The sequence below is a fragment of the Haliaeetus albicilla genome, chromosome 27, assembly GCF_947461875.1.
Source record: "Haliaeetus albicilla chromosome 27, bHalAlb1.1, whole genome shotgun sequence".
Classification (NCBI taxonomy): domain Eukaryota; kingdom Metazoa; phylum Chordata; class Aves; order Accipitriformes; family Accipitridae; genus Haliaeetus; species Haliaeetus albicilla.
Genome location: NC_091509.1, coordinates 16,297,639 through 16,322,151, shown reverse-complemented (window position 1 = coordinate 16,322,151; position 24,513 = coordinate 16,297,639). Strand labels below are relative to the sequence as shown.

At 45.5% G+C, this 24,513-nt stretch overlaps 1 protein-coding gene across 3 annotated transcripts; it reads left to right on the top strand.

The window, feature by feature from the left end:
* Positions 1-2,153: 2,153 nt before the first annotated feature.
* HMGXB3 (HMG-box containing 3) lies at positions 2,154-24,033 on the top strand. 3 transcript variants are annotated; one of them, XM_069772786.1, is made up of 20 exons: positions 2,154-2,418; positions 3,147-3,294; positions 3,714-3,888; positions 4,335-4,898; positions 5,553-5,651; positions 8,355-8,486; positions 10,565-10,977; positions 11,331-11,506; positions 11,801-11,898; positions 12,456-12,554; positions 13,117-13,266; positions 14,961-15,262; positions 16,734-16,861; positions 17,589-17,720; positions 17,984-18,168; positions 18,764-18,983; positions 20,077-20,210; positions 20,615-20,731; positions 21,160-21,369; positions 21,966-24,033. In XM_069772786.1, exons 1-20 carry the CDS (start codon positions 2,310-2,312, stop codon positions 22,434-22,436), a joined length of 4,062 nt encoding a protein of 1,353 aa, XP_069628887.1. In that variant the 5' UTR covers positions 2,154-2,309; the 3' UTR covers positions 22,437-24,033. The 3 variants fall into 3 exon arrangements, with proteins under 3 accessions (XP_069628887.1, XP_069628889.1, XP_069628888.1); XM_069772788.1 differs by lacking the exon at positions 2,154-2,418 and adding an exon at positions 2,520-2,753; XM_069772787.1 differs by lacking the exon at positions 2,154-2,418 and adding an exon at positions 2,520-2,757.
* The last annotated feature ends 480 nt before the right edge of the window (positions 24,034-24,513 follow it).

The following is a 24,513-nucleotide window of genomic DNA, read 5'->3' as shown; positions in this document are numbered from 1 at the left end:
TGTCGTGCTGTCTCAATCTCACATAGCTTTTGTTTCAGGGGCTGGTGTCATGAAAGCTTCTTGGAAACTGGTGCTGTTTGAGGGCTGACACGGGGATGATGTCAAATCGCACTCAGAAAAGACGCCTCAGCCCCACGTTACTTGCATGACAACATTGTGTTGATTGAATAGGAGAAGGGATTGAGCCTTGGAAAGCTTTGCAGATGAGGGAGTTGGAGATGGATGGAACTAGTAATAATCTGCTATGATTTCTCATCTATTTAAGCAGGCTCTGAAGTCAACTCTTCAAAAGAAGACGCTGGTACCTGCTGTAGTTCCGTGTGCCTGGCTGTCTTTTGAACTCCTTCAAAGTTGCCCTTGTACTTTATCAGGGAAATGAAGAGGGAGATCCCTGTGTAATCTCCATCGTTACCTTTCATTTCTTGAGGTAATGATGCATAAAGTGTCCTGGGGGGAGAGTGCCTTTCCCCTCCTGACACAGCAGGTACTCCTTTGTGACTTTCCTCAGGCTTACAATAAGACGCCGCTACGTAGCAGCTTCCCTCATTTCTCAAAATACTATTACAGCATCATTAAAATAATTTACATGCTGTTACTATCGTTTTTCTGAGATAAAGCCATATGTCCACAGAAGAGTCAAAATGCCCAATTTAGGAAAGAGTTTGAGTTTTTAACGCCATTGACAGCATGCATGCTGTGAGAAACTCCTCCATGAATGACAAGGGAAACACAGCTGCTTTCCTTCAAGTTTTTTTCTTTTGAATTATTTTTTTCAGTTGTTCATTAGTCCTGTAAAGCCAATCAGCCTTTTTCTTCCAAATATCTGGCTAGGTAATAAATCCAACAAAATTCTAGCGGTTGTATATTGATCCGAATCAAAGTATGGCGCTTCGGAAAAGTACACGGGTTGCGTGAAGCCGCACAGCATTTGACACAGAACAGAGAGTTTGCCACCAATTATTGCGCATAAACACTAGCAGAGCACATAAACGGCTGCAGGACTTCAGGAGAATAAATAACGGGTTGCAGATTTAATACTGGCTGTCGTATCACTGCTTTGTGGGTTTTATTAATGACTTACTAGACAAGAGGAGCCCTTATTCTGCTCCTCTGAGATCTGAGAAGACACGAGATAGATGCGGTTTACATTTCTCTAAACTTAGAAGTCATGATGTAAAACACAGAAATAGAGATGAATAGAAAAAAAAAAAGCCAAAATGTGTAATTTGAAAAACGTGTTAAAGCAATAGTTGCACAATATACCCCTTTCCAAAAGGTTCAAAGGAAGAGGGTTATGGATAGAGAGCCCTATGGGGCTATTTGTTCCCTCGGCAGCAAAACGCTAATTTTTAAAATTTGTGAAAACTGAGAAAACAATTATTTTGTTGTGTATGGATACTTTTATTCTTCAAAACTCTGAGAGGAATGTTGATCAAGAAATGCTGGGACCCAAAGATCCCATGAATACTTGGTGTGGCTATTGCGCCCAGGGTGATACCATGTTTCCTGACAGAAGGTCTCCGGTGCCTCTCATGCCAAGGTGGTGGCACAGCGCTGGCCTTACAACCAGCTGGCTGTGGAACCACCACCACCACCTTAGTGGAGTCGCAGTGAGCTTTCTTGCATTTTGAGCTGGATCTGGATTTCAGGCTGCCACTTCATCTGCCTCATCACCGGGAATGGGAAGCAGGACCGACCGCATCAGTGGGCTGACATTTATCGGAGCAAAGGAGCAAAGCTTCGCCCTGGTGCCTCCGCACTTCGTGAGGGGAAGGCCTGTACCTGCCGCTCCGAGGAGACCAGGAGGGAGAAAACCTGTGGAAAGGCAGACCAAAAGTCTGCCTAGCACCCCCGAAGAACGCAAGAATACGGTGCTAATCCTGCAGAGAGCACTCCCCGCTTCCAGCGGCCTGAGCCCTTCGCTAATTGCGCTCTAATTGTGCTGCGCTCCCCCCTGACCAGCTCCCGCCTCCCCGCGCCCCCCTGAGGAGAATTGGCGGGAACCGCGCGCGCCTCCCCGCCCCAACGCGAAGGGACGCCGCGCACACGCAGGAAGCCTGACCCCCCCCGGCCACCGTCCCGCCCCGACCCCGCCCTTCCCACTGGCGGGGCCCCGCCCCCTCCAGCCGTGACGCCGCGACCCGGATGCTGTTGCCGCGAGCACTTCCGGTGGCGGCGGCGGTGAGGGGCCGCTGAGGCGGAGGGTCCGGTGCTGGCCCGTCCCGACCCGCGGCCCGGGCCCGGCCTGGCAGCCGGCCCAGCATGCCGGGGCTGCCCGCCCCGCCTAGCCCGTCCGCCCGCTCTTCTCTATGCGGCTGGCCCGTAGCTCCGGCGCTGCCTCCTCCGCGCCGCTGCCCCCCGGCTGGGACGTGACCACAGCTCGCTGCCTGTCCGGCCGCTCCTCCCCGGTGCTGCCCAGTGAGTGGCCGAGGCGCCAGGGCCTATCCTCTGGGGGCACCTGGGCGGGGGCCGGGAGGGGGCAGGTTCACCAGGGCACGAAGGGGACCCCTCTCCTCTTCTCCCCGCTCCGCCTCGGCCGCTGTGGAGGAGACGGGACTTCGGTTTAACGGGCTTTGGCGTGCCCGGGATTAGTGACGGCGTGGGGTCGAGGCGTGGGTCATGCGTGGGCTGCCCCTGAGCCCAGGTAGCGTTGCCCTTTATCTCCTGAGGCTTCTTGTGTCCTCTCTGCCTCCCAGCGCCCCGGAGGCTGGAGCCATCATCGGTGTTAAGCGAGGAGCCTCGGAGATCTTGTGGTGGGTAAGAGGATTATGAGGCTTCCGTGCTTATGCAGGCTCTGGCCTTGCTTTTTGTGAGCGTGGCTGTGACATCTTGTAGCTGGACACCTGCTTGCTGGGCGTAAGGCTCGTTCTAGGTTATCAAACTTACCTGAGAGGTTCCTGGAGAATTGCAGCTTTTAAGTGCAGGTGCAGCGTGTCTGTGCTGAACTGATGGTATTGAGGTCATAGTGATAGAGGTGTTTTCTTCTAAAAATAGATGAATAGCTGACATGTAGTTATCTTGGTTAATTAAAGTCAAACTTAGATGCCAGTGATGCCGTCAGCTTGCAGAGGTGATTAAGAGTGGTTTTTGTTGGGAGAAATGTTGTATGCCTTGACAAGTGCATAACATAAAATATGTATTTTTAGCAATGGAGGCTCCATATGATGGCACTGAAGTAACTGTGGTAATGGAGGAAATAGAGGGAACTTACACTTACACATCACCAGTGCCATCTAAGAAGAAAAAGAAATATAAAAGTACTGGTGATCATGGAGAAAAAGCCAAGAAGCCTAGGTAAGTTCTTTCTGTCTTCATTTAGCTGCTGTCTAGGGTATGGAAGCAGTTTTCCTTGTTTCTGACAAGAGTGAACTTTGCAGTACACTTGGAACGCTTCATAGTGTAAAACATCATGTGTAAAACATTAGCCTGGCATTTTGGGCCCACTCTGATGTCCTTGTCTTTACGGGTGCTACCATTGCTTGACCTAAAGTTTTTGTACCCCAGAATAATTTACCTTAGGCTCTTTCTCCTTACTGCAGAGATTCTCCTCAGAATCTTAGTTTTCATTTGGTTAAAAAATGCACTTACAAGTAGAATTGAATGTAACATGCTTGTCATTTGACATTGAAACAAATGTAAACCTTGTGGATTTCTTTTTCCAAAGGAATTTATATAGAATGATGTTAACGTTTCAGTCTTTGGTTGTGTTTCAGATCTGCTTACCTTCTCTACTATTATGATATTTACTTGAAAGTACAGCAAGAGCTCCCCCACCTCCCTCAATCTGAAATCAACAAAAAGATCAGTGAGAGCTGGAGGTTGCTCAGTGTGGCTGAAAAAAGCTATTACTTGGAGAAGGCCAAGCTAGAGAAAGAGGGATTGGACCCGGTAAGTCAACTTTCTGGCAGTTCTTTGCCACGCGAAGAGAGAGGCACTTAACTGCTTACACAGCACTGTGTGTGGGAGAATCATTTAACTGCAGATTCCAGTTTGTATTTCTGCTTAGGACAGCCTATAAAGAAGCAGTGTGTGAGGCCACTGTCTCTTGCTTTTGCCTTCTGTTCAGTCAAGGGATAATTTCAAGAAGGATATGTCTAGTACCCGCTGACAGGGATGGTAGTTATTTTTGTGTCATGTCGTCAGGGTGATTGATGGTAAAGTGGATGATAAAACCAGGGCTCAGAGGGATTCTGCAGGCTCTGTCATGTGGAGAAATTCCCAGCAAACTACTTCAGGAAACCATTTAAACTTTAGGCATTAAAATAGCAGGACTGAGAATCGAATCTTTTCCTTTTCTCATATTCATTTATTCCATACTCTGTTTTTGCCAACAGAACTCTAAGGTCTCCACTCGAACTGCGGTAGTTCCAGACATTCCAGGTTTCCGTAAGATTCTTCCTCGCTCAGATTATATAATTATTCCTAAAACCACTCTTCAAGAAGACAGGAGCAGGCAGTCACTGGAACTGTGTGTGACACAGGGTCAGGCACCGTCTGAAGGGTTAACAGCTTCCACTAATATTACAAATGTCTCCCGTGATGCTGTGCAAAACATCCTTTCTGTGGACTCAAGCCATGTTGGCATTGCTGAGCAGTGCATTGCCATTGAAGGACTAGCAGAAGAGACTGCTTCCTTTGGTCAGTCCGATGCTGTGGAAGAAGTGGTTGCATCAGAGGTCCTCTCTCACTATGTTGGGCCTGTGACAGAGAAAGTGGCTGGAGATATCCTCTTGGATGAGGCTTCTTTGGAAATAGAAGGGCAACCGTATCAGACAGCTCGGGTGGTTATTGAAGAGACTCTAGTTAGCAGCTCCACAGACATCTCCAACGGGAGCATCGCTGTGGCCCGTCCTCAGGTTTCAGATGGTGTGTCTGTGGTGACCGTGGTGACTGGGAGGGTAAGTTGTTCTAGTGACACTCAGACTCCTGCCAGAGTCTCACCTGAAATGTCCCAGTGCTGTTTAACACATTTTACTTAAGATCCTTGGTGGCTGCAGGAGAACCTGTATTGCCCAGTGTGCCTGTATTGCACCCATTGCTCAGTGGTGAGGGAAACAGCAACTTTTGTAACTCAGTGATTACAGCGTCTCTGCTTGCAGATTGACTCTGCCATATGCTGATAGTGCTTGTGTCTTAAGATGACTGCTTGAGTCTTTTTAATTGTTTCTTATAGCGATACTTGGGGTGGGTTCCGCAGTTGGAATACAAGATTTTGGGGAGAAGAAAATGTTACCTCTGTGCTCCTGGTAGCTGTTCTCTTGGTTGCAGAGAGGTAGAAGGGAGTCCTTTTAAGCTGAGGTGTTAGGGATTGGTTATAGAAGATCCAATTCTTCACAGAATAAGGTTTGCTGTTTTCAATTTCAAGCTATGAAGAGTTCGGTAATTTCCAGAGTAGAGCTGGTAAGGCCATTGCTTTTGAAATGATTGCTCTTCTTTTCTGGTTTCATCAGTCCTTAAGACATATGTTCAATGGTAGTGTTCATGAGAGGGTGGGACACAGGTCACCATGTCTCTTGTTTTCTGCATCTATCTTCCCTTTGACTTCATTTTAGGATACTGAAGAGAGTAGCTCCTCCACACCTGCTACACAGTTTATTATGTTACCTTTGCCAGCTCATTCTGTTGTGGAGAACCCAGCGTCAATTAAATTGGTAAGAAATTCAGAGTCTTGTATGATATTTTAAGGTATGGATATATTACCATAGGATTGTCTTAAAGGTGTTGGAGTAGGAAGGGTTTGATCATGGTTCAGTTCTTAAAGATAATCCAGTTTGGAGTCATCATGTCAGTTGATACATTTCTTGTCCCTGGTTTTATGCCTTATGCATTTTAATGGGGGTCTCTGACTTCCTAGAGTGTCTTATAGGGGCCTGTTTCTGCGGCCTTCTTCCCTCAAGGAGTTCTTGGAAACGGATGGAGTAGATAACGCTATCACAACACATCTGGCCAATGGCAGTTTCTGTGTTGCCCTTTTCAGGGTCTGTGTAGCCATCTATGTCTGCTACTTGGATGCATATTTGTCTTCATAAAAAGCCAGTGTCCATCCCTTTAAGGGCAAGAATCTGCCCTTGTGACAGGAAAACATGAGCTCCTCAGTCTCGTGGATGGCTGTCTCTTTGGCCATGTGACAGGAGAGGAGCAGTGACATAAGGTTTTGAGAACCCATGTAAAAGGTTGTGTGGCCTGTTGCATATGGAAGAATAGTGTTATTTCTCTAATCTAACTACTCCAGCCACCTGTATTTCTGTGATGGGTTGACCCTGGCTGGACGCCAGGTGCCCACCAAAGCCGCTCTATCACTCCCCTCTTCAGCGAGACAGGGAAGAGAAAAATACAACGAAGGGCTCATGGGTTGAGATAAGGACAGGGAGTGATCACTCAACCAATTACTGTCATGGGCAAAACAGGCTTGACTTAGGGAAAATTAACTTAATTTGTTGCCAGTCAAACCAGAGTAGGGTAATGAGAAATAAAACCAAATCTTAAAACACCTACCCACCCCCACCGCCCCTTCTTCCGGGTCACAGCTTCACTCCCGAATTCTCTACCTACCCGCCCGCAGCAGCGCAGGGGGACGGGGAATGGGGGTTACTGTCAGTTCATCATGCGTTATCTCTGCTGCTCCTTCCTCTTCAGGGGCAGGACTCCTCACACTCTTCCCCTGCTCCAGCGTGGGGTCCCTCCCATGGGAGACAGTCCTCCATGAACTTCTCCAACATGGGTCCTTCCCATGGGCTGCAGGTCTTCATGAACTTCTCCAGCATAAGTCCCTTCCACAGTGTGCAGTCCTTCAGGAGCACACTGCTCCAGCGTGGGTCCCCCGTGGGGTCACAAGTCCTGCCAGAAAACCTGCTCTGTGGGCTCCTCTCTCCACAGATCTGCAGGTCCTGCCAGGAGCCTGCTCCAGCACAAGCTTCCCATGGGGTCACAGCCTCCTTCGGGCATCCACCTGCTCCGGCGTGGGGTCCTCCATGGGCTGCAGGTGGATATCTGCTCCACCGTGGACCTCCATGGGCTGCAGGGGGACAGCCTGCCTCACCATGGTCTTCATCACCACGGGCTGCAGGGGAATCTCCGCTCCGGTGCCTGGAGCACCTCCTCCCCCTCCTTCTTCACTGACCTGGAGGTCTGCAGGGTTGTTTGTCTTACATGTTCTCACTTCTCTCTCCATCTGCAGTTTCTGTGCTGCAGCAACCTTTTTTCCCTTCTTGAATCTGTTACCCCAGAGGTGCTACCACTATTGCTGATGGGCTCGGCCTTGGCCAGCAGCGGGTCCATCTTGGAGCCGGCTGGCACTGGCTCTGTCGGACATAGGGGAAGCTTCTAGCAGCTTCTCACAGAAGCCACCCCTGTAACCACAGCTACCAAAACCTTGCCACGCAGACCCAATACACATTGTAGGACCTCATTGTACAGTCAGCACTGCAGCTTCTGTGTTGTATAAGCTAGCATCAAATCTTTTCCAGGTTCTCTGTGCTTCCAGCTGGTGGAACATTGCAGATATTTATAGTGGTGCATGGTGTGATATTCTTCCAGGTGTCTTGGGGGAATGGAAATACCTCAGGTTTTTGTTCCTGAGAAGAACCTAGCTTAAATTGTCTCATTTCTTTGACAGCAACATTTGCATTTCTAGAAAAAAATGTACATAGTTAGGGACTTATGGCACAACAGCTCTCTTGGGAGTGTTGAGTACAGAATATTGAGAAGTGCTGTGCTGATAAAAACTCAATGTGTTGATGCAGTTGTCCTGGCAAAGATGACAGGTTCTGCTTTAGTTGTCTTTATAAATAGTGCCTGGTGGTGCTGCTGGGGTTAGAGTAGTTTATAGCAAGTTACAGTAAAGCACCAGGGAGTACTTGACCACTGCATACAACAACAAATTACTGATGACAGCTGCCTCTGCATCATGAGTGCTTGTCTTCAAGTCTTGTCACCCTGTTGACATGAGTCTGTTAATCACATCTTGCCTCACTGTGGACTGCTGTTTGAATCATTCTTATACCATCTTATTATGACTTTTTCATATTCATAAGAGAACTGTTACATCACTGTCAATGCAAGGTTAGCTTCTCCAGTAGGTTATAGGCATTGTTCATCTCTGCTCTGCAGTTTGATCTAAATTCTGGTAATACTGAAGGCTCTTGTATAGACGGAGCATTTAGACTCAGAGTAGTTATGGTGCTGACTCACTCTGATCCAGCTGTGTGGTGGTTGATCAGTAAAAGGAATAATAGTGGAGGGTGGGTGATTTGCTGAATAATGTTTGTAAAGTGCTTACGAGGAAAAAGGGAGTGATGAGCACAGCTTTGTGTTTTTCAGCTCTGTAGAGAAATTCTTGACAACTCTCGTTTCAGACAACCACGTATACTCGCAGGGGACATGGAAATTGCACCAATCCTGGCTGTTCCTTCACTTACGTCACCAGGCATAAGCCACCAAAATGCCCGACATGTGGGAACTTCCTGGGAGGGAAATGGATCCCAAAGGTAAATTTGCCTTTCCTTCCCTGATTTTCAGACAAAAAGTGCTGTTTTAGTGATGCCTGTGATATTTCTAGACCTGTAGGTCTAGCACAGGAGGTCAGATATGCCAGAATTGATCCCTGCACTTGTGTTCCAGTGCTTGTGCTGGAGCAAGTCACCATTGCAGAGGACACTTGGCCAAGGTGAGACAGACCTGTAATCACCACACCTTGGGTAAAGATGCCACTTGTAATGGTGTCAGCTAGAATAGATGGGGCTGCATTTGGTAACTCTCACTGAGAGGATACACATTCTTCTGGCCCTCTGCCTGCATTATAGTTCCTGGAAGGCATTGCCTGTTCTTCCTGCTACAGCCCTAGCTAAGCTCAGGAATTTGAGTGAACCATTTGTTTTGTGGTAACTTATCTGTGTTTGAAGTTCTTCTATGAATTGAGGTTTTCTGTGGTTTTTCAACATCGTTTTTTCAACAGAAAGGAGGAACAAGTCTCAACTGTAGTAGGTATATGATCCTTTGGGAGCTAGCTAATAAAGTTGATCTAGTGGAAGCTGAAGTGCTGCTGGGTATTGTTGACTCATGGCCTTTTGTCTGATCATTCATGATGTTCTGACCTTTGGCTGGAAGGAAATTTACGAGTGTTGGTGGAGTTGTGAAGTTTGAGCGGAAAAGTCTTTCTCCAGGTGATACCTACTCTGCTTAAGTTATTGGCATCTCTGCTAGCTATATACAGCAAAAAACACTTGCTCCTTAAACCTTGGCAATGTCATGGTAATTAGTCGGATCTGAGCAGATGTGAGTTCATTAAATTTCTGTCTGAAACAAGGCTCCTCGGGCACAAGTTAAAGGATGTTCTCAGTGTGAAAATTTGCATTGACATTCAGCGGCTTTATGTGGATTTGTTCTGAACCTCCTTTGTTTTGTGTCTAGATCCATTAAACATTTAGGGGCAAGAACTTTTTTAGGCAGCTTACAAGCTCTGTAGTGTGTGAGCTGAAGGCTGGGCTTCCTACGTGGTAGGATACAAATAGTGTTGATGGTATCTTAGTTTTTGTCCTGTAAACCTGCCGAAGTAGATAGATGGCCAGCTGCAAAAATGTATTTCTGCCTGAATGTGGCGTGCCTGCTTCTGTTAAATCCTACATTGATTAAAACTGAAAGGTTTTAGAGGGAGTTTTCTTCCTGTCTTGCAGTTTTATTCTGCTCTTCTGGGAACATGTTTGCGTAAACAGTTCCACCTGTTTTTATGGTGTCATGCCTTGGGAGAAGCATACACCAGCAGTTTTTTTTTAACCGGTAATAACATCAGTAGAACTGAAACTATATATACATACGTTCCTGTTCCTTAGAAAGTAAAAGGACTAGGTTGTAAGATGTCTGTTTTTAAAAACCAAGATTATCCTTCTGAGTATGAACTCTGTAGAGAGCTTAGAATTAATGTGTTTATCGTGCCAGAAACTTGATTCCATTTCTGATATCTTTTTGCATATTACTAATTCAGTGTTCCATCATACCTTTGTTGACCCCAATACATGGTTCCTGTAGCCTTAGTCTTGAAGGTAATGTTTTTCTTAAAGTCAAAAAACCTTCCTAATTAATTTTCTGTTTCCTGACTTGCTCAAATGCATGCTTTTCTGAATACACGTATCCAAAAGATAACAAGTTCTTTATCTAGCTTCTTTTGGTTCCTCAATAGCATGGAAGAACAGACAGTGTCAGAGCCCTGAAGCTAGGAAAGGGGAGCGTAGGAGATGGGTCCTTGTTACAGAGGGTGGTGGGTGAGTTTGTGTTGTTGATGCTAATAGTGATATTTGAGGGAGTTTAAGAAAGATTGATTCTTCAAAGTAAACAGTATCTAAAAATAATACATGAAGGGCCAGGAGGCTAGATAAAATGTTAACAGGGACTTTGCTGTCGTAGGAGATGATGTCTTTCTGCTCTTGTACAATTCACTGCTTAAACACTTAGGATTTTGCTGTTTTGATCCAGCATTAAATAGGCCATGGAACACCTGGCATATGTGAAAGGAACTTAGTTATCTGTGAAAGTCTAAAGCTCTGAAGTGTGACTATCTTTTTGTTTCCAGGAAAAGCAACCAAAAAGCAAATCTGAGCCAAATTCAGGCACCTCTGTTAAAACTCCGGCAGCTAAAAGAGGTCAACAGACAGTATTCACAGAACCGGCAGCTGTTAGTGAGAGTACCTCCAAGTCTGCTTTGGAAAGCTCTGAAGCTGTCAGCCAGCTGCTGAATGCTGTGCCTGTTGGAGGGCAAATGCAGGAGACGGAGTGGGAGGAAGTGATCATCTCTGAGGCTCACATTTTTGCAAACAATGTGCTTGCTGAAGACAGAGGGAGTGCTGTTGGAGTGATGCTGGGTCAAGAGAGCCAACGGCAAGGAGACTCTTCTTCAGAGCAGGCAGAAAAAGATAGCGTAGGGCTGGGGATGCCACCGTCTTCTGAGGTGCCGAGTTCAAATGCCTCTGCAAAAAAGCCAATGGGGTGAGTCAGTTTTCCATACGTTATGGGAGTATATGATGTCTGTTGTGTGCTGATGGGATGAATCCAAGAAATTGAAGGCTGTTGGCAGTGCTTCCTGTAAGACCTATTGTGTTTGCTGTCTGTTTTGTGCCAGTTCAGGATTGTTCCTTTGAGATTTTGTCCATCAGAGCTAATTTTTTTTTTAAAGTGACAATTAAATTGTAGTCACAGGGCAGATGTATCCTTAGCGCTATTTCTCCTTTCTACTGCTGTGATTATTATGCTAATAAAGCACAGTTCAGGGAAGAGGAGAAAGTTGAGGCTGAGGGGGAATTGATGGAATTTTTTTTCCAGTTTTAGCTCTTGTCTTTCAGAATTGATGCTCCAGCTGCTACACACAAAGGGCAAGAAGTAAAGAGTAAGCAAAGACCCAAGCCCTCCTTGCTGGCTGCAGCAAGACCCATGCGAGCCATTCTGCCTGCACCAGCCAGTGTGGGGAGAGAAGCCAGCACCGAGCAGCCTAGCAACAGACAGGCCTTTGCAAATACCGGTAAAAGCAGTATTCTCTGGTATGCTTTGGGAGCGGTTGTCTGCCTTCACCACGTTGAAGTGGTCTCTGTCAAATAATAAGGTATATCTGAAGGGAGATAGTGACCTACACTAGAAAAAAACATTCTCTTTATCTCTGAGAGTGCAGTAAATGGGCCATGAAACACCTGCTTGGGTCATTTAAAGTTTAGAGGAAAAATCTCACATGACTATGGTGGCATTTACCAAAGATGTCAGAACAAAACAGGACCTGTTTTCTCATATCTAACCTGCTGCATCCCTTTCCTCCTTCAAGACAAACATTCCCCTGTGAGAACATCAGGCTTGAAGCCAAGTACGCTGAAACAATTGGGCCAGTCAATTCTGCAGCCACCAAGTGCCGAGGAGCGAAAGGTACCTATGGTTTGTTCTTCAAATGCATATTATTTTCCTGTTTTTTTTTTTTTTTCCTCGGGTGAGGGATATGACCTGGGTGGTGAGAAATAGAACACAAAAATGTAGCAGCCTTATGATGATATCTGTGACTGGCAGTTTTTATGGTTTGGCTTGGAAGCAGCATGAATGCTAGATGGCTGAGTGTAGGAACTGAACTGAGAGATGCTGTTGGACAATCCTTGTGTTGGCTGCTTGGAGAACCTCCCAGTCCTTCAAGAAGACGTTTTGAGGATCTGCTAGTGCTTTGATAATCTGACGTGCAATACTGAGTACAGAGTCTTTCACCTGTGAAATATGACTGATTATGCCAAGATGCTGGAATACTTCTGTTTGAATTGTAATGCCTTAGTATGCAAAACAGTGTGTTGTAGTCCTCTGATATTAAATGAACATTAATAATGAACATTAATTGATTTCTTGGGGGGGGGAAATGCTAATAGGTATTGCTTACAGGATATATGTATTCAGTAGTAGGTGTCTCATGAGTGTGGTTTTTTTCTGCTTTCAATCTCTAGCTCCACAGTGCTTTGACCAGCAGGGCATCTCAGGTTAAGGTAGTGGAGGTTAAACCGGACATATTCCCTTCCTACAAGTACAGCTGCACCGTAACTTTGGTGAGGATTTTTCAGATGGTCTGACTTATGCTGTGGGGAGTGTCACCTCTGGGATGAGACCATTCTGTGACTTTTGTTTTACTGACTTGCAGAAATGCCTCTCACGTTTAATGTGAGACAATCTGTACTTCTTATGCCATCTGTCAACCTAATCCAGGGTGACTGTACTCTGTTGCAGTCGTGTTTGGGATCTTGTTAAGAAATGGATTTTTCTTCATGTCCTAGCATAATCCCCATCCCCTCCTTGAGTTCAGCAGGGAGGATCAGTGGTTTCTGAATCAATTTAATCTGCAAGTGTTTGTGGTCTGGGGAACTGGCCCCAAAATGTTTGAGTGCCAGTTAAAGTATTCTGTGCAAGGTGATAGGGCCTGCTATTTGACCTTTAAATGAGGTGTTATGAAGTGGGGAAAAAATGTATGATATTCAAGCACACTTCTCTAGAATCTTGCTGGCACAGAATGATTTAGGTTGGAAAGGACCTTTAAGGCCATTGAGTCCAACTGCTAAAAGTCTAATGCATCTAAAAGTCAAGGTTAGCAAACATCTTTTTTGTGTCATTCAGGATTTGGGATTGGCAACATCACGTGGCAGAGGGAAATGCAAGAACCCCTCTTGTAATTACGTGTATACAAACAGGCACAAACCACGAATCTGTCCAAGCTGTGGATACAATCTTGCCAAAGACAGAGCGGAGAAAACAGCAAAATCCCTGGTAAGGTTCAGAATAGTTTGTCTTATCAAATAGCTGTTGTGGGGTGGGCAGGGAAATACCTTAGTTTGCAGGTGCCCATGGGAACATGTTAATTTTTTTTCATTATGGTAAGCTTTTCTAACAGAATAATGTCCTATTGAAAATACTTGTGATGATGTTTGTACTGTCCAACTCCTGCAACAATGGTGCTTCAGGCTGGGAATGAGACTGAGTGAACTCAGTTCTACCACTGGATGTCTCTGTAGCTTAAAAATGCTTATGACGTGTTGGTAAACGCTGGGGAAATCACCCCTGAAGTCACGTTTGTTGTGTCAGCTTTGTTGAACTTCAGACTTCATCAAGAAACTCCCAAGTATGCTCTGCTTTGTGACCATTTTGTGGCTAATGTCAGTTAAGTCAGTACATCTTGTATTAGAGCTTCCTATTTTTAGGGGTTTGTAGTGCAACTTTACTTCCAGCCTGAATTTATTTCTGGATGTAGTATTTTTTTCTGTTATAGAAAGATGTTTTTCAATTGTCTGCTGTTCTACATGGATGTAAATAATGAATTCTGGGATTTGGTTTTGGGGGGTTTTTTGGCATTTGAAATTTCAAAGATTAGCTTTTCTTGTACAGAATTGTTTTATTTAAAATAAAAAAAGAGGAGCTGTTCTGTTCTTAGCTGAAATGCCTACTCGGCATATAGACAGACTACATTTTAGTCTGTGTGGTAATATGACTCTTCCAGTTGTTTTTTTTTTTTTTATTTTGAAGAATATAACTCTGTGTAGTGTTTATTAAAAAAAAAAACAAACAAACTGATATGGCCTGTGTGAAACTCACACATAAGCAGCTAGCTGTCTGAGGAACAGCAGTGTGCTTAGCTCAGCTTGCATTTTGAGAGGCATGTGGCTTGTCTCTTCCTCATTTAGTTTTTTTTTTCTTATTTTTTGGATCTTGATGTGTTTAAAATTCCTGTCACACAGTTCATTGTTGTCTCTGGGCTTTGGACTGATCATTTATCTCATTGCTAGACTAGACAGAAAAACAGGTCGAAATGTTGGCAGAAGAGTTTAAGTGATTAAACAGATTAGCCTGTTTGCGTTCTCGGTGTTCTGAGCCACCTAGAGTTTAGTTCTCCTGTGCTTGTGCATTTTTGTCTAGAGAGTGTATGTGTGTTGGGCGGGTGTGTGTGTCTAAGGACTAAAGTTGATCAATTGTAATTGATTAGTGTATTCTGTATATCACAGCCCCTAGCGCTCATTTAGTGCTTGTCTCTAGCTTCTGGAGTGGTGTGCAGACTGCCGTGGCTCTCTGAGCATGATATACAGGAGAATGTGCCTGATAACCTATGGAGAAAGGCAGTGAGGATTGCCAGGATTATTGAAGTGTTTATATACATCTTGGTGCTTGTCCTTACCCTCTTGATCTTCAATCCCTGCACTAACACTTCAGTTTAATGGCAAATCTGTGATGGTCTAGCAGTATTATAGGAGTTCCTGAAAGGCTGGGCTGTAATAAAGTATTTTTGGTGAAGTAACTTAGGCTTGGAGCTACTGTCTGGAGTCAATGATTGAGCAGTGGAGTAGAAGTCAAGTCTACTGGGTACAAAGGTTACTGTGTTTCTGCTATCTTTTATGACTTCTTTGGGCTTCTTAATATTTCATCCCCATGCTTGCCTAGTTGAATATGTGAGCGTTTGACTTGCTTTCTAGGAGGTCAGTCCAGGTCAGTCTGATGTGCTGAATACCAGTGAGCCCCTAACCCCATCCCAGAAAGAGATCCAGCGTCAATCCACCCTGCAGTTGCTGCGCAAGGTAATGCAGATCCCAGAGAATGAGTCGGAACTGGCTGAGGTCTTCACGCTGATCCATGAACTCAACAGCTCGCGGCTCATCCTGTCCAACGTGAGTGAGGAGACAGTCACCATAGAGCAGACCTCCTGGTCAAACTACTATGAGTCTCCATCTGCGCAGTGCCTCCTCTGTAACAGCCCATTGTTCAAAGGGGGACAGAAGTAAGATTCTGTTTTAGACTTGTGACTCTTTCAACCTCATGCTGATATTCTATGTTGCAAGCGTGCCTGAAATAATATTTGCTTGAGCCCCTGGTACTGAAGCTGGTGTAAGTGACACTGAATAAGCTACAAGTGTGTGGAAAGGGGTTAGGTGGTTAGCGATGAGCTATTTCTGTTTCTCCTGTGCAATGTAGTTTGTCATACTTACCGTTTCCATACAGCAGGAGAGCTTGATCAAAGAGTGACGGCTAAGTCTAGATGTAATTTTTTTTTTCTTGAAACAGAATCTTTTCATTAGTCATCCTTTCTTTGTTTCCCAGTCTGATGTTTTGAGGCTGACAGAGGCAAAATTGTGGGATTATAGATGTGCATTATGTGATTTCCCTTTTCTCTCTCTTCCTGATCTGAATATTTCCTGTGTGGATCTTTTTCCTTATGATGTTTTCATTCTTTTCATGGCTTAGTGTGGGCTTGAGTGAATCCTTTTTTGGAATAAATACCCAAATTGAAACCTGAAGGACTTTCAGAAATTACCAGTGTCTAGGCTTACCTTAACTAGTTTTGTGTAAAAGCCTGTAAGATATCTCCTCACTGAGTCTGCCTAACATCCTCCTGATGCTGAAAGCATGAGCCAAAACATTTTGCACAGCAAAATGTTGGGTAGTTTACTGTTGTGTTTCTTCAACCAAAAAGATATTCTTGATACCAGTTAAGGATGTTTGCTTTGGTCAGGCTAGTACTAATTGAGATTTTTCCAGCAGAAGTAGTTTTTATAGTTATTAATTTTTGCAGAACAGCACTATCTTGCACCCGGTCCCTCACCTTGTGACTCTACCAACCTGTGCTTTGTAAATACTTGCTTCAATGCTGGGCTGCTTTGCAATGCTATGAAGGCAATGCTCTGAGTGTGGGACTCTCACATGTACCTGCACAGGCTTTAATTAAACCCCTGCCAGTGGGAGGGAGCCAGCTTAGACTTTGATTCCTATTTTCCTAGGTGGACAGCTGTATTTCTGTCACAGGGGCACAACTGGCATTTTCCTGTCTGAACTTCCTCCTCGGCAGCTGTACTGTAGAGGAGCGGGCCTTTCTGAATCTGTGTGTGCAGGGACAGGCTGTCCAGTAGGATGTGTTACTAGTCACCATTTGTTGCCCCACAGCAATAGGGCTGATGCTTCTCCCAGGGCAGCTGGGGCCGTAGATTTTCTCCACCTCTCAAATACTGTGCACCCAATGTACGGAGTTGGAGAGATGCTGTAGTGCTGTTAAAAGATTGTGAGTAGTGACCTGACTCTGCCAGGGGAATCCATTTTAAAACGTAGCATTTTCTTTGCTGGTGTGAAATGATGTGAACTGGCTTAGACTGACGTACTAATGAACTGATCTCAACAAGAATGTTTTAAGTTACTGCAGGACTGGACTGAAAAACCTGATGGCTTGACTCTGAGTCATGTTTTGTTGTCTGTTACAGTTCTCTTGCTGGTCCTCAGGAGTGCTGGCTGCTGACAGCTAATAGATTACAGGTGGTTACAGCTCAGGTCAAAGTGTGCTTGAACCTGCAGTGTCTGGCCCTCCATAGCTTCACTGATATTTACACAGGTAGGAAAAATGTAAGCATACCAACTTACAGCATGACTACAGTCTAAACCCTTCAGAAGCCTTGGGAGTGTGTGAGGGCATTGTCTGCACAGAAAAGTCTATTCCCTGCCCCAATGTATTAAACTTGAATTATTTTTTACTTGCACTATTCTTCTGCTGCTTCTGCAAGTAAATCTATATTTGTGAGGAAAAACACGTATGAATGCTTTGATGAGGAAGACCATGCCTTGCTTCACGGGTGTAGGTCTCCTCTGTGTAAGTGGTAAATGTTGAGTTCTGCAAGGCAACCCCTGAGATCTTAGGCAAAGATATCTCTGCAGAGTGTTGTTTCTCAGTGTTGACTAGTGAGACTCAGTGGCAGTCTCTGTGGGCCTCCTGCAGGACACATGGAGCTGAGGAGATGGATAGGCTGCTGTTCCTTGTAGCCTTTTTAATTTAAAGGCAAGTCTGTGAAAGGAGCTAGTCTCACTAGCAGAGGAAACAGTCTCAGAAGCACTATCCATGTTTCCATTATCCTCTGAACTGTACTTGTATGAGTATTTTGCGTATCAGTAAGGAGCAGTCTCACTTTCCTGTGCAGAGGAAACAGTCCCAGAAGCACTATCCATGTTTCCATTATCCTCTGAACTGTACTTGTATGAGTATTTTGCGTATCAGTAAGGAATATATTTCTTTGTGAGGAAGATCTGGAACCCTACAGACAGTAACTGTCTTGTTTTAACTGCAGGCCTTTTCAATGTGGGTAACAAGTTGCTAGTGAGCTTGGATCTTCTGTTTGCAATCCGAAACCACATTAAACTTGGAGAGGATCCCAGAGTGGCTGTTGGCAATATTCTGGACTCTGTTCAGGAGCAAACTGGTGGGTTTTCTTACTTGTTTTTTACTGTAACACTTAGACCAACTGTGATCTGCTGCTGATTGTTAGGTTATAAAAAGGCAAAGCTCACCTCTTCTGCTGTGGTATGTTTCTATTAAATCACATCCTAAACCCAACAGTACCTCTGTTCTTTGTAACAATTCTCTGGAGGACAGCTTTGTTTTTATTCTGCATAGGAGAGTTCTACTATCTCTCCACTGACTTCAGGAAGTGAAAGCTGTTACAGTGGCATGTTCTCTTTTCAGAAAAAAGCCTGAGCCCTGATGAGCAGGTTCAGCTCCAGGAACTGCTGTGCAATGGCTACTGGGCCTTTGAGTGCCTAACAGTCCGGGATTACAATGATATGATCTGTGGAATCTGTGGCATAACCCCCAAGGTGGAAATAGCCCAGAGGAATGCGGAAAATGTCCTGGCACTGAAAAATATAGAGGTAGGCTTTTCACAAACTTCACATCCTGTTCGTGTTCAAAGCAGATCATAATAACTTTTGCTGACTCTGGTCTTCATAATGCACGATAATTACATGAGACCTTTGTGAGCAGTTTTCTGCTGATGCCTGGCGAGAGGATGTGGCTGGAGTGGTGATGCCTGCACTTCCTCTTAGAGGTGTTGATGTATTGTTTGGGGAAAACAAGATCCTCTGTCCCTGGACCACAGCTTTTGTCCAGCGGCCGCTGACAGTAGGGACCTTGGATGAAAGCTGCTGAACTTGGCCTTCTTCCTTTGACACGAAGGCATTCTTTTTTTTCCCTAACAGCAGTTTCCTTGAGGTGCTGTCTTCTCCAATGGGGAGAAAAGCCCTACTAGTAGTATGCAGCATGTTTGGCTTTTATGTCAAATAAATGGTTTTGACTCTCCCCCAATGAAAAGTGATTGTGGGGAGCTCTATAGCCTGAAGTCATCTTGTTATATTTGGGCTGAGCACTCTCCTGGGTAGTCCTCATGCAATGAGTGAGGCTGACACAAAACTGTCAAATGAACTATGGTTATTTGTATTTGACCAGTGTGTTTCTTGCTCTTTCTAGTTTACTTGGCCAGAATTCTTGCCATCAAGTGAAGTGAATGTAGAAGACTTCTGGTCCACGATGGAGACAGAGGTGATTGAGCAGGTGGCTTTTCCTTCTAGCATCCCCATCACAAAGTTTGATGCCTCTATTGTTGCTCCTTTCTTCCCTCCACTGATGAGAGGAGCCATGGTGATCAATACTGAGAAGGACAAGAACCTGGATGCACAACCAGTGCCAGGTAATTGCTGAGGTTGTGCTTATTAATGGAGGGCTTTACATGGCAGTGACTTCAGTCTTTTGGTGACATTTAGAGTTTAGAATCGATGATTGCATGACTCTAAAAGTTACATCTGCTGAGAGAAGGCAAGAATGCTGGGGTGCGTTCAGCTGTTCTCAGGATACTTAGCAGCTTGAGCTTTGGCCTGTCCAGTGAAGCTTGAATGCACTGGTGTGCTCTGATGCATTTGAGACATAGGGGACATGAGAGCACTGCACCGCAAATGAGATACGGTCTGACTGCAGAGGGATGCATGCACAACTTGAACGCCAGTCAGTATTTGTTTCATGTTAGACTAATGCTTGGATTGTGAAAGCTGCAGGCAGTGCTTGGTATCTCATTATCATGATGTCAATAAAGGGTGAGTAAGTTTTTACAGAATTTGAAAAAAGACTAGGAGATGGATGTGCTAGTCCTGATCAGTGTTGTCAGCATTCAGTATATCGAGGGCATTTGACTGCATGTAACAAGAAACCATGAGATGAATAAGCTCAGATGTATGAGAGCTAAATTTAGTTAGCACCTGGTTCCCATAACAGTTTAGGTGTTAGGTATAAGAAGGAAAACTGGCTTTGCAAGCTTAACAAGTATATGAATTGGCTTTGCAGACAGGGCTGCAGCTGTTTTAGAGAGCTGAGCTGCAGAAGGGCTACCTGGGCTTTTGTAGAAGTGGAGCTCCAGAGAAAGAACCAGGGAGATGTGAAGGGTGAGCCTGGAGCTGCTCAGTCCAAAGGCTGCAATCACATTTCTCTGTGCTCTTCTGTCACTTGTTTATCCTCATGTCAGTCCAACCAGGCATTTAAAGGTTGCAAGCGACAGGATAGACAAGTGCTTATGGAGTCTGCAACTCTGCTGGGCTCAGTCTGGTGACCTCACTCTCGAAGGGTTCAAGAGAAGTGTGGGCTGTGACATGCTTTGGAAATAGGACTATTTGTGGGTTTTGCTTGCTGGCAGATGGTTGTGCAGTCTCCACTTCTGTAGCCTTCAGAAGAAATTTTTTTGGTGACTTCCCTTCCTGAGAATGAGTGCTGAGACTTGTTTCCTGCCTTTGCAGGTAATGGGAGTGCCTTGGTGAGGCTCCTTCAGGAAGAAGTCTTCAGGCTTGAGCTGATAAGCTCTTACAGTGAGGAAGAGCTGCAGAGCTTTCTGACACAGTGTGGCATCCCCTGGGAGGCTTCCGATACAAAGGTAATGGCTTGTTTGCCGACATACAAGCTTCCAGGAGTGGAGCTGTTCTTCACTGTCTTTGCCTCATTCACACTTGCCATCCTAGATAATTAACTTCTCATCTGACTGCATTAAGGGCAGGGGTGGTTAGAAGTGAGTGCCTGCAGATTACAGGATAACTTACACATGGTGAAATAAATTGAACCTTTGTGGGCTAGAAGAAAGGAAGCCTGTAATTACCTTGCCACAGGCTCAGCGTCGTGTAATTGCTTGTCTTCCTCCCAGTGCTGAGTGTGGGATTAGGAAGTTACTGGATGAAGTGCAAATTAAGATTTGGGAGACCTTGCCTGCAGCCTTCTCCCTCTCTGGAGGAGTCCATTAATTTTAGCCACATACAGACTTTCTCTGGGGCCTGTCTTTTCTAGGACCAGCTCTGCTACTCCCTCCTGGCTCTCTATGAGTTTGTGCAGAATGGGACAAGCGTCACACAAGCCTCTGCTCATCGCACAGGAGGGAAAATCTACAAAGTGTGTCCACATCAGGTAAGGAAGGCTGGAGTCAACAATGTTTTTTCTTACCTTGCTATTCACTATTATCTGACTTACCAGTGTGGAACTCCCTCATTAAATAGAAGCAATGGAGTGGGCCTCTTTGAGCCTTGGGAATGAAATACAGTGCCTCAGGGGCTTGGAGTATGAGCAGCCTTGCAGGAGATTTCAAGATTGACTAGTGATCTGAAGACTGGTTTTGATCTTGCTGCTGAGGTGGAGTTGAAAATCACCTCTTCCTGAACAAGATGAAGTGAATGTGTATGAGGAGGAAACAGAATATCTTTAGAGAAAGTAACTGTCTGGTTACTGTATTGTCTGGAATACCTGAAAGGAAGCTTAATTTTTTTAAGACTGTATCTTTTTTTCCCATAAGTTTTCAGTTTTTTTGTGCTGTTTGGTGTTAATCCTTTCCTTTCCAGGTTGTATGTGGCTCAAAGTACATAGTAAGAGGAGAAAATGCCCGGGATCATGTGGACTTGTTGGTTTCCTCACGTCACTGGCCTCCAGTGTATGTCGTTGATACAGCCTCTTCAGTGGCGCTGTGTGCAGACGTCTGCTGTCCTGGCCTGACTTCTCAGATGTGGGGGAAAAAACAGGGCTGCTTCTCTGACCCCATGGATCCTCCAACGGTTAGTTATGTCCACCTTTGCACTCTGCTATGCCACTCCAATGTGGAAAAGTTTCAAGTGAGATATAAAATAAAAAAATAAATTAAAAAAAATTCAAAAAGTATATGTAGCCTGCATTGTGCCTCAAGATAATTTGACCTGATAAGTGTCTCCTGACTCACAGCTTTGCAAGTGCATAGCTTCTGAGCATAGCAGAAAGCATTATATGTTGCTTTGGGCATTGTGTTAGGTCCACACTCCTTAAGAGGAAGAGCTGTGCTGAAAGTGCATTGTAACAGTTCAAATCATGAACTTTTGGAGCATGTTGGTTATTTTGACGTAGCAACTCATTTTTTCCCAAACTACTGTGATTACTTGAGAAATGGGAGAGGAAGAGTTGCTAGTGCCTTGGGATTATCTCTGTGGCCATATGGGTGAGGAGGGAGCATACAGAACCACCTTTGTGGCATTTAGGGGAAGCCTGAATCAGTTAGCCTTCCCTCTGTCCTGGGTCATAGTGCTGGCTGGAGTTCAGCCAAATGGTAGTTTTGTCTTGTTCCTCTTAGCTGTGGGGAAGTTACTTCTTGTTCTACCTGATGCATGTCTCTCTCTCCCAGTATGTGTCCTGCCCTGAACTGCTAGACCAGCACTACAGCGTAGACATGACTGTGGCTGAGCACTCTGTTCAGCACCCAATCACCAAGTCGTCGGCACGCCGAATTGTTCACACGGGTTCGGAGCAGAACAGCAACCAAGATCCAACGGCTCGGCATCACTGCATCTCCCTGTGCCGAGAGCTGGAGCCATACAGTGCCATCATCGCTGCTATCAATGACAGCAAAACTAGCAACATCCGCCAAAGGCCCATCACCTTTGAGAACGCCACGCACTATTACCTCTACAACCGCCTCATGGACTTCCTCACCAGCAGGGAAATTGTGAATCGGCAGATCCAGGAGATCGTACAGAGCTGCCAGCCTGGGGAGGTGGTAATTCGCGATGCTCTCTACCGGCTCGGAGTGGCCCAGATTAAAACAGAAACAGAAGAGGATGAAGAGGGGAAGCAGGAGGATGATAGAGGTTGCTGAGTAACAAAACAGCGTGTTGGTTTCTCTCTCTGGTTGTGTGGATGGGTGGGCTGGGCCAGCTTCTGCGAGGTTTGGGCAGCTGTCTGGCTTCAGAGTTTATTTTTGCAGTTTGGAGATGTGATGCCAGTGGCTTTGACTGCTGTTAATGACCAAAGAGCTGTGTGCTTCCATAGTGTCATGGTAGCTGCTGTGAGCATGGGTCTGTCAGCCCCCTTGCTGAAGGCTGCAACTGCCTCCCGAGGTGTGCAATGGACCTGCTGTTCAGTGCCGTGAAATGTTGCCCTCCCTGCAGCTGGCGAGTGGAGAAGGGAGAGGCTTTTCTGGTAGTGGGGAGTATGCATGGTCAGGCACACAGGTTTTTTAATTCTGAATCTTGCTTGCTGACTTCTTTGTGCTTATTGGTGGCAGGGCTGGGGGTGTGGGAGCAGGCATGAAAGGCAGATGGCTAAGATGATTTCCCCCCAAATGTTCTGAATAGATTAGTTTAGGACACTGACTCCTGCTTGGAAATCCTGCGTAGCTCTCATGCATTGGCTGCAAGGAGTCTTTAGACAAGGAGGAGGAGGAGCCAAGCGGCTTTAACACTCTGTATCTGGGGAGCTTCCCTGGAGGCTGCACTCCTGGGTCCAGGACTGTGGGTGCTTTGGCTGCAGAAAGTTTCTAGAGTTGTTTGTCCCCTCACATGAGCACTAATAATTCAGAAGCTGAAACATACAGTGAGTGAAAAGTGTTCTGTATGTTAAGAATTGACTGGGTGAGCCCCAGGGGAACCAAGCTTGTTGGAGGGCTGTATGAGCACTCTGTAGGGTGGTGGCTGTGGAAAGGGGAAGGACACTCAAAATTTTTGTGCTGTCCCTCTGGACACTTTTTTTTTTTTAGCAGTTTCATTCTGTTCAACGACTTGCATTTCTGTTGTTCTGCCCTTAGAACAGAATCACAGAGACTGTCTGTGGGATCAAGGAGAAATGATGAGTGCAGTGTCACCAGGAGGAGCAGGGTTCAGTATTCCACCCTCAGAGGAAGTGCTGGGAGAGCTGCATCCATGTGTGCAATCTCAGCACTCTGTCAGGTGTCATATTTGCCCTGCCCGTGTCCAGACAGCGCTGTGTGGGTTAGAAAAGTCTCATGCTGCCCAGGTTGCTTTATCAGCTCCTTGAGGGGAGTGGGGCTGAGACCTCTGCCCCTACAGCATGTCTGGAGAACACCTTGGGCTGCGGTTGTAAAGCTGAATGCACTGTCTGCTGCCAGCTCCCTCTGCTATTGCTGGTGGTGAAGGTGGATAGGTGTTGCTGTGACCTGCAGAGGAGAGGAGCGGGATGCTAGACTGCTAAGTTGCCATCCAGGAAGTTTATTTTGTCTGAGTGAGCAGTGGGGAAGATTCAGAGGCTTGCGGTGTGGTTGAAAACTCCCTTCTGTGAAGGGGAACCTATTGAGTACCGTACTGTTAAAGTAAATGTATTAAGTCTGAGCAAATGCAGTAATTATGGCTTGGGGTTTTTCTGTTAAGAACATTAACTTATTATAATGAGACATTAGTGACTTTTTTCAGTCAGTGATAAAGTTTAATAAATTATCTCCAATTTTTGGGGTGAAACTGTGGGCACGTGACTTGTTTTTTGCACATAAGACCTGGAGGACTGCAGTGGGAAAGGGCACAAACACTATGTGCACATATACCACATGTCAAATAAAATTACCCTGCTAAATATAGCTAAGGTATAGTTCTTACAAGTGGCAAGAAAGTAGCTTCTGCAGATGGCTGACTTCTGTAGTCTACCTGCTCTTGTTCTGCATTCCCCTGCACAGGGCAGTAGCTCCTGAGGTGACTTACTTTCATAGGAGAGAGTCTGCAGCAGGTGACAGTAACTTCTCTTCAGTGTTTAATAGCCTGGGCTGGAGCTATTGTTAGAGGAGGTTCTGCTGCAGTAAGCTCAAGTCTCTGGTCAGCAGGGTCCTTCTGCCTCGACCGTGCCCTTGGCATTGCACTGCCTTTCCCACGCAGACTGCTGCTGTGTGCCTGTCTCAAACACAGTGACTGTTGTCAGGCATCCCATCATCACAATTGATATTACTCATT